This window comes from Podarcis gaigeae (genome assembly GCF_964106915.1).
Source record: "Podarcis gaigeae genome assembly, chromosome: 13".
Taxonomy (NCBI): Eukaryota; Metazoa; Chordata; class Lepidosauria; order Squamata; family Lacertidae; genus Podarcis; species Podarcis gaigeae.
This window is the reverse complement of record NC_139689.1, coordinates 15,518,004-15,527,795: the sequence shown is the minus strand read 5'-3', so window position 1 is coordinate 15,527,795 and position 9,792 is coordinate 15,518,004. Positions and strand designations below refer to the sequence as shown.

At 45.0% G+C, this 9,792-nt stretch overlaps 1 protein-coding gene across 1 annotated transcript; it reads right to left on the bottom strand.

Annotated features, from left to right (window-relative positions):
* Window positions 1–959: 959 nt before the first annotated feature.
* Window positions 960–9,381, bottom strand: SLC39A2 (solute carrier family 39 member 2). Its single transcript, XM_083707543.1, has 4 exons — window positions 8,719–9,381; window positions 7,957–8,087; window positions 6,623–6,676; window positions 960–2,049 (listed from the first exon to the last, which is right to left on the bottom strand). Exons 1-4 carry the CDS (start codon window positions 8,831–8,833, stop codon window positions 1,453–1,455), a joined length of 897 nt encoding a protein of 298 aa, XP_083563669.1. The 5' UTR covers window positions 8,834–9,381; the 3' UTR covers window positions 960–1,452.
* Between the last annotated feature and the right edge of the window lie 411 nt (window positions 9,382–9,792).

The window sequence follows — 9,792 nt, the reverse complement described above, 5'->3', positions numbered from 1 at the left end:
TCGCCTCCTCTACACCCACTGCCTGGAGGCTGCACGGGGAGCAAAAGGAGGTTGGAGAGGAGCAGGCGGTAGGGGATGGGGGTGTGTGCAGCGGTGGCAGTACCCCTCCCAGCTGACTGCCTTATTGAGCCTCATAGGCAGGTGGGGTAGGGGGCTGTCAGGCTGTTAGAAAAACACCCTGCCCCCAAAACATTGGCTATTCCAAATCTAAAGCCTTTAAAGCCAAGTTTAAATTCCCTTCCGGGAATAAGTTGGATGCCAAGCAGACTCTTGAGCCCCCCCCCCCCCCACATCTCAAAGGATGCGGTGCTGTCAGCAGCAGCAAAAGCATGCCTTGCCTAATCACTTGGATGAGGGCTCATTTGAAAGCCAAGTTCCAAGATTTGGGGAAACTGCCACACCAATTGCACCTTCAAAAGTAGAGCACAGAGGGCATGTTGCTTGTGCTTAGCCATTATTTCTAACCTCTTATGCACCTACTGGTTTCTAGGAGTCGAAAACTGACCTACATAACATTCTGATCTAAACATTTAAGCCTTTGGTAGAAACTAAGCTGGAAGTCTAAGTTCTTCATCTAGCAGTGAGAGCCAGGATACCATCAAAAACCACATGGGATACTCCACCCCCCTCTCTCACATACACCCTCTTCCTCACACATGTAGGAACATCCTTCGCACACATACCTTCCCCAAAGACAGGCAAAAGGGTAACACAACACAACACTGAGTGTATATTTCCATCCACATCCACAAAACATATATATAGCAGTGAGAGGCAGGACACCATCAAACACCCACCCATCCACCTCACATGGGATACTTCCCCTTCTCTCTCTCTCTCTCTCTCTCTCTCTCACACACACACACACACACACACATCCTCTTCCTCACACATGTAGGAACATCCTTCGCACACATACTTTCCCCAAAGACAGAGAAAATGGTGACAAAACAAAACAAAACAAAACAAAGCAACTCAGTGTATATTTCCATCCATATACACAAAACCCAATACCCTCTCTTAAAATGTCCCATTTACCCCTTAGCCAATATCCTACTTGTTCCGGAGTTCCTTGCAGGTAGACCCTACATACTGTACATTTAGTCTTTCACGACGATTGAAAGAAGAGATGCCATTGCTTGTGTTAGGTCTCTTGGCTGCGTTAATTATCACTGCTGCTAGGATATTGTGCTGATGGTTGTGGCTTTCCAGTAGTTCAGGGAGCAAAGCTAAAAATGATGTATTTGTTGCTCAGGCTCCATTGCTTCACATATTTTGCATTTTCATCCATGTGGGTTGCTGGTTATTTCACTTCACTTAGTACATATGTGTATATATAGCACCACCCAAGGTGACGGCCCTCATGGCTGATAAGAGGAGGTTCTGGAAAGAGAGGAGTCTATGAGTACAGTTGTGATTGGCTTTCACGGAGAACATAGAAGAGCCACTCTTTCATGCCCAAATGGCAATGATGGCCATGATGGAGAAGCCCAGTCCAATGAAGAAGAACTTGGTGAGGGGGCTTTCGTGCGAGCGCAGCTCGTAGGGGAGGATCTCCAGGAAGGTGACGTAGAGAAAGGTCCCTGCAGCCACCCCTTCCAACAAAGCCTGAGCCAGGCTGGTCCCGTCACTGTTGTAAAGGGAGACACCGATGCCCACACCGATGCCAGCGGGAGACATCAGAGCAAACACCACCAAGTACAGCAACCTCCACCGGGCCGGCGTGCCGCTCTGCACCAACTTCAAAGCCAGGCTGAAGACCACAATGGCCTTGTGGATCAGCACCGCCAGGCAAAGCTGAATGGCGGCCGTCTCCTGCTTTTGGACGCCGATGGCGAGGCCCTCAAAGACCGAGTGGAAGGAGAGCGACAGGAAGAGCACGAACGCCCGGAAAGAGCTGTGGGATTCTGGCGGGTCCTTGTGATCCTCTTCGGTGTTGTGGTCGCCGTGGGAGTGCACGGCCCTGGGGCAACAATGGAGCACCACGCTCTCAATGAGGAACACCAGGAAGAAGCCAGCTGAGATGACTAGCTCCCCAAATGGGTACATCTGCCACAGGAGGAGAGAAAGAGTTGGACGTGAGTTAAGGCCCCATCTGCAATATCCATTTCAAGCGGTATCATACCACTTTAAATAATCATGGCTTCCCTCAAATAATCCTAGGAAGTGTGGTTTATTATGGGTGCTGAGAGTTGTTAGGAGACTCCTATTCCCCGCTGCCACAGAGCCATAGCTGTCAACGTTTCCCCTTTTTTAAGGAAAATCCCCTTATTCTGAATAGGATTCCTCGCAAGAAAAGGGGAAAGTTGACAGCTATGCACAGAGCTACAGTAAACGGCTCAGTACTGCAATACTTCAAGGACCACCTCTTTCCATATGAACCTACCCAGACCCTGAGATCATCTTCTGAGGCCCTCCTTCGTGTGTCGCCTCCTCAAGAGGACTGGAGGGTGGCAACACGAGAACGGGCCTTTTCCGAAGTGGTTCCCCATCTGTGGAATGTTCTCCACAGGGAGAAACATTCCTTTTTAACCAGGCCTTTGGTTGATCTGATTTACATCCTAAGCCCTTTTAAAACGTGTTTGTGTTTTTGTGGCTGGGAGGGGGAGGGAAGAGCTATTGGGTTGTTCTTTTTATTTTCATTATGTATTTTGTGGTTTTATATCTTGATTTTATTCTGTGAAGTGCCGTGAGACCCCTGGGTATAGGGCGGTATATAAATTCAATATATAAATAAATAAAATAAAATAAAAACACTATGTGAATACTTTTTTCGGAGGGGAGGGGATTCTGCATCTTCCAACATTCAGCTTCACTGGATGGACCAGATGAGGGTGTAAAAACCTCTCTCCGTCTTCATTATACACCTTTAGGTACCAGGCAAATACATTCCTTTTTAACCAGGCGTTTGGTTGATCTGATTGAAATCCTATGCCCTTTTAAAATGTTTTTTTTGGGGGGGGGCGCGCTATTGGGTTGTTCTTTTTATTTTTTTATGTACTTTGTGGTTTTATATCTTGCTTTTATTCTGTAAACTGCCCTGAGATTCCCAGGTATAGGGCGGTATTAAAATAAATTAAATAAAATTCCCAAAGTGGTATGAACCAGGGGGGGCATGCCACTCTTCACTGCCTGAGGCAAAATGGGAGTGTGCCACTGCGCCACCACAGCCCTTCCTCCTTTATCTGGGTTGTGTGCTTGGCAAGTTCTGGCAAGATCTTGTGAGATTTCGGTGGGTTCTCATGCAATTTCAGCAAGATCTTACAATATTTTGGCAAGATCGGCAGAAGAGATGGCCGGGTTGGTGGGACCCCTGTGGGGTGGGGTGGGGTCTTCTCTTGAGCTTCCACAGCCCAAGACAGCTGCCTCACCTCACCTCACGGGGACCAAGCCCTGGGTTTAACAATCAAACATATTTCCAGGGAACTCCCGATAGCGCTTTATATGTGTAGTGCAGATGGGGCCCAGATCTGCTTGCTTGCATATTTATACTGCTTACAACTTTTTATTTCAACAGAGATCTTAAAGTGACACATATTTTCCCCCAAAAAACCGTATGAGAAATGCAAGTGTCACATTGCTGCAACTGCTAATATTTTAAAAGCCACATTTTAAGTAACATAAGCAACAATAAATCTCAAAAATGCACACAGGTACACAAATAAAATAATTAAAAACCACAAAAAATGAATTGTATACAAAATAGCAAATTCCAGTATTGAAGGGCAACTATTGCATCAATGTTCTCTCCCACCCCCCTCTTTTGCCTGGAGCCCAGTAGATGAAAATACTCTTCACCCCACCTATTGCACTCCTGCTACTGTTTAGCAAGCTGCACAATTAACTTTGCAAACATGTTGTTTCTCAAACAGCATCCTTACATAGCCCAGGGCAAATAGTATTGGAAGCTACGTATTCCATTTATGGTGCAGTTTCTGCACATGTGTGTTTTATAAAACCAGGTGTTGTTTATTGCTCTTCTATTCATTTACCCAGGGACTTTATCTAAACCTAAGAGGTGCTCAGGTCTTCAAAGAGCTTTCCATGCTTCTTGGGGTTTTTTAAATTGAAGTTGCACCACCAGGTGGCAATCAAGGGCCACCACAGGATTTCTCAACTGGAAGGAGGTTGTCTTGGCAGGCTTCTTAGTCTTCGATTGCAACACCGCTTCCCAGAATGGAGGAAGAAAAGGTCCTCACAACACTTGAGTTTGGAAAGAGAGGTGTGAAACATAGAAGCAGGGTGGTGTAGCGTGTGGGACCTGCGAGACCAGAGTTGAAATCCACACTTGGGCAAAAAGTCTAGAGACAGTCTTTCAGCCCAACCAACCTCACAGAGTTCTTGCAATGATAAAATGGAGAGTTGGGGGTGGGGGTAAAAATGTACACCACCCTAAGCTCTTTGGAAGAAAAGGGGGATATAAATGCAATGAAAATATAAATAAATAGTAAAGTAAAATACAATGCAATAAAATGTGTTTCAGCTCACCATTTGGTAATGTATCAGAACTGTCTGTGTTCCCACAACCAGGTACACGACGGCACCCCCCCTTTTAAATTTGTTTTTCACATTTGTATCCGTTCCCTTCCCTCAAAGAGTTCAAGGTGGCATACATGGCTCTTCTCCTTTTCCATATTACCCTAATAATGTTGCGAACCACCTTGCAATATTTGGATGAATGAAGGGCGATATACAAATTATATATATCTATAGACAGTGGTACCTCAGGTTACATACGCTTCAGGTTACAGACTCTGCTAACCCAGAACTAGTGCTTCAGGTTAAGAACTTTGCTTCAGGATGAGAACAGGAATTGTGCAGTGGTGGTGCAGAGGCAGCAGGAGGCCCCATTAACTAAAGTGGTGCTTCAGGTTAAGAACAGTTTCAGGTTAAGTACGGCCCTCCGGAACGAATTAAGTACTTAACCTGAGGTACCACTGTATAGATATAGATATATAGATATAGATATATAGATATATAGCAACAACCCTGTGAGCCAGACTGGACTGAGAACTAGTGAGCTGCCCAGTAAACTGGCAGGTCACAAAAAAGAGGTAAAAAGGTAAAGGACCCCTGGATGGTTAAGTCCAGGCAACGGTGACTATGGGGTGTGACGCTCATCTCACTTTCAGGCCGAGGGAAGGGAACAGTTTCAGGTTAAGAACATTAAGAACAGTTTCAGGTTAAGAACCGACCTCCGGAATGGATTAAGTTCATAACTAGAGGTACCACTGTATCTGCAAGATGGGAACTATTTTATTCCATTGACTCTATATCCCACACACATTAGTAAGAAGGAGCTAGTTGAGTATGATATTAGAGTGACAAAGTGATTTTCCACACTTCTTCTTGTCCTGCTGCTGTTCTGCTGCTTTCCCCAGGGGAAAACCCTTCCTTTGCACTCAACTGGAGCAAAACAAAGAGTGGGTTTTCCCTACGAAAGAAGTGAGGCAAGAGGAGAATGGCTCAGATCTGTGCCTAGGAAGTGTAAGGTAAAGGTAAAGGACCCGATGATGGTTAAGTTAGGTCACAAGCGACTATGGGTCTATGGCGCTCATCTTGCTTTCAGGCTGAGGGAGCTGGCGTTTGTCCACAGACAGCTTTCCAGGCCATGTGGCTAGCATGACTAAACTGTTTCTGGTGCAAAGAAATACCATGACAAAAGCTAGAGCACATGGAAATGTCATTTACCTTCCCGCTGCAGCGGTACCTATTTATCTACTTGAACTGGCGTGCTTTCGAACTGATGGGTTGGCAGGAGCTGGGACAGAGTGACGGGAGCTCACCCCATCACATGGATTCGAACTGCCAACCTTCTGATCAGCAAGCCCAAGAGGCTCCATGGTTTAGACCACAGCACCATCTGCATCCCCATTCTATTTTCTTCATAGATGGATAGACAGACAGACAGACAGACAGATATGCCTTTGTATCTTGCTCTCCAGCTTTAATAATAATAACTACTACTACTACTAATAATAATAATAATTTATACCCCGCCCATCTGGCTGAGTTTCCCCAGCCACTCTGGGCAGCTTCCAATCAAGTGTTAAAAACAATACATCATTAAATATTAAAAACTTTCCTAAACAGATGTCTCCTCACAGAAACTCCTCACAGCAGGAAGAAACTTCTCACAGCAGGAAGCAATTAATTTCAAAAATGCAAACACAACTACAACCATAACAAAATTTTACAAGAGACTGGAACAGTCAAGGTAGGTATTTTAAAAGGTTTGTTATGGTTCTGTTCACAGATCCTTAAATAAGTAACCAAAACCAAGACCCGAGCCAAGCAAGATTAGAACAGTCATTAAAAGATTGTGAAATATGCAGAGGCCAAGCTTGAGATCTTAATCAACCATCTCACTCCCATACACTCTTGCAAAATTTGAGAGCCTTTTGCAGCTGACTAGAAAACAAAATCCTTGACTGTGTGGATCCTGCACCCAAATTCACAGCCCCATTCCCTGGAGGAGAGTCAGAAGATGGATAAAAAGCTTTTTCAGCTCCCCTGCCAATACCCAAGGTACCAAAATAAATAATCCATAATTGAGCACAATGGCAGCTCGTGCCTATCCAAAGCTAACCTGAACAGCAATCTCAAACAAGGGGAAACATACCTCAGAATCATCATCACCTTCAGAGGTGCTGTTCTGCTTATGCATAGGAGCTCCCTGGGGAAAAAGAAACAAACAAACAGCTGAGTTGGAAACATTTTGGGGATAAGAATGGTTCAGTCATTGGCTATCATGGTGGTGGAATCACATTTCCTCACTATTCAAGCAGCGGGAGCTCAGATCTTGAAGATCTGTCAAATTTTGGAACCATGAACTTCTTTTGCATGTCACAAACAATATTCATTCATTCATTCATTCATTCATTCATTCATTCATTCATTACTAAAGCCTCTTGTTGTTGCTTTCCCAATCCCAGTGCAACAGTACCCCTAATTATTAGACCAATTTCCAATGGGGTGGCTGTGTTAATCTCTTGTAGCAAAATGAGTGAGTCTTAAATTTATTATAGCATAAGCTCGTAGTTCCCAAACTTTTCCCTCCTTGGACCACTTGAAAATTGCTGGTGGTCTTGATGGACTACTTAATGATCTTTCTGCCTGTTGTAGCAGTTACTGTGTGATGTGATTTCTGATTGCATTTTTACAGATACACCATGGAGCACCTGAATGAAGTTCGTGGACCATGGGTGGTCCTTGGATCACAGTTTAGGAACCCCTGACATAAGTGTTCATGGACAGTATTTCACTTCATAATGTGCAGGCACTTTCAGAAGAAGGGACTCTATTCATGACGTTATGATAAAGGGAGGTACATCTGGGAAGACGTGATCTTTTAGGTCTTAAGCCAGCTTTGTAGGTTAGAAAAAACCCAGTATTTTGAATTGGACAAGTCAGATGAAGCGGTGAAAGCAAAACAACAACAACAACCCAAACAAAACTTATGCAATATGTTTATAATGGCCAGTCCCATTCAAATTTTTGGTACCATGTTCTGGGCCGACATTTCCATACCATCTTCAAAGGCTGCACCATGTACAGTGGGTTACATTGGTCCAAACAGTTATTTACTAAAGCATGGAACACTGAAGTCCGGTTGTACAATTCAGCCAAGGTCAGAGCCTGGATACTGGTTTACGTTTGTCCAGTATTGTCTCCCCTAATGCTCAACCTTGGCTAAGCTGGATGAGAATAAGAGGAGGTGTGGTCCAACAACATATAGGGACATATGACCAGAGCACACTGGTCTGCTCTGACTGGCAGTGACCCTCCAGGGTCTCAGACAGTGGTATCTCCCATGATCTTGTTTTAACTGCACATGCTATGGAATGAAGCTCAGACTTTCTGCATATAAAGCAGATGTTGTTTCACCAAGCTGTGGCCCATCCAAATTCATTGCAGTGGAATTCAGATTTAAGAGACTGATGTGATGGCACTCACCTGCTGCTGTCTCTTTTTTAGTTCCTCCTGGATGTCTCCCAGTGCGTCGGCCACCATGTGCATAATGCAGGCCCCAAGGAACACTCCGGCGGCAAAGCAGCCTATGAAACTGAGGATGCGCCGATGCTTCCCTAGAAGAGATGCAGGGCGGAATATGGAGGATTTTGTCAGGTGTAGAGGCTGCCAAAACAGAGATGAGGCTGCCAATCCATGTCTTAAATATATATATCTTAATGTAAGCCACTTTGCATAGATTTGGTTCCTGAAAGGCAGGATACTAATCAATACTAATACTACTAATAAAGGAGAGTAACACCTGCATGTTCAGAATTCAGTGCATGCTCAAGAGTTCAAGGTCCACCAGCATCAAGAGATAATCTGGAGGTGTAAAGCACCCTTTCAGTTCCAGCACCATGGATAGAGCTTTTTTGCCCAATGAAATGTAATGTTTTTTAACAGAGCAAATTTGCTTGTTCAGCTCACTTAAGCTCTGTTTACTTATTCTGGGTGTGGAAGTAGAAGGAATGCTAATCTGTAAAAGGAACATGTGATCATTGATTCACCAGAAAGATCAAGAGAGGTAAAGAGGGACCCACCTCAATATATGGCCACCTAGAGAGTTAACAACAAAGCTGAGGTCTCAAGACTCCCTGGTGTTGCACAGCACAGTATTTGCACTCCTGCACAAGTTCTGATAGTCACATTGCATCAAGCCCTTCTGAAGATCCATACCCACTCCAATCCCTTCCACCAACTGCTCACCTCTGGCCATGTTGCTCTGGAACCATCTAACCTGCGCCGGGATGAGGCCACAAATGAGCGTGACCACCAGCAGACCTGCCAGGCAGCCAATCTTGACCTCCAACAATTGATCCATCTCTGCAGTGTAGGGTAGGGTAAATCACACCGGGAGGAGAGGCAAAGGCTTATCCGTCGTATCTCTGGACACTTTTCGGGCCAGTCTGATTCCAAAACGTCTTATGAGCGTTAGTAACTAGTCCCAAACAGAGAAGTCCACCTCTCTTCACACTCCTCTGGTGCAATAAAGCTCTCCCCTTTGGAAGTATGAGTGGGGGAAAGTGTAGGAAGAAAGCCTCACACTATGGAGTCTTCATGAACTGAGCATCCGTATATAGCAAGATCAAAAGCAACTAGATGTTCCAGCAGCAGTCAGGTGTATGGTGCTGTCTTCAACCTCTGTCTTCTAGATATATTTCATGGAGCCTTCTACTCCCCACCTTGTTCCCTTGTTCCTTACCCTTTGCTATTTCCCTCATTGATCCAGCTTTCTGGTCTCTTGTCCTGCAGATGATCTCTCTTGCATTCCACCTTCCTTCCTTCTCTTTTCTACCTCCCTCATCAGATTCCTGCTTCCATCCAACCTCGGTCTAATCCTAGCCGCCTTCTAGGGAGTGAGTAATCACCCCGATACTCCAGAAAGCCGCCCGCCCACTTTGGTGTTGTCCCATCCCATCCCCTCCCCTTCATTATGCAAACGCGTAATTTCATTTACAATAAACACTCTACAAGCGATTGTTTCGTCATTAATTTTAAGGTCACTGGGCCATAGCAGCCACAGTCGAGGGCTCCACCTCGAATTCTCGATAAGAAATGCTCATTAAAAAACGGGAGTCTATTGATCTAGCTGAAGATTATTTTCCAGCTGGCAGGTCAAGGCTAACAAGTGCGTGGGTCTCAATAGCTGCACATTTCACGTTTTGCTTCAGATGTGGATAAGGGGGAAGAGAGGGGGAAACAAGCACAAAACATTGCAAAAAACCTCAAAACACAATCTTATGAGCCTTGGCAGGGTAGCCCAGGGGCCACAGGATACAG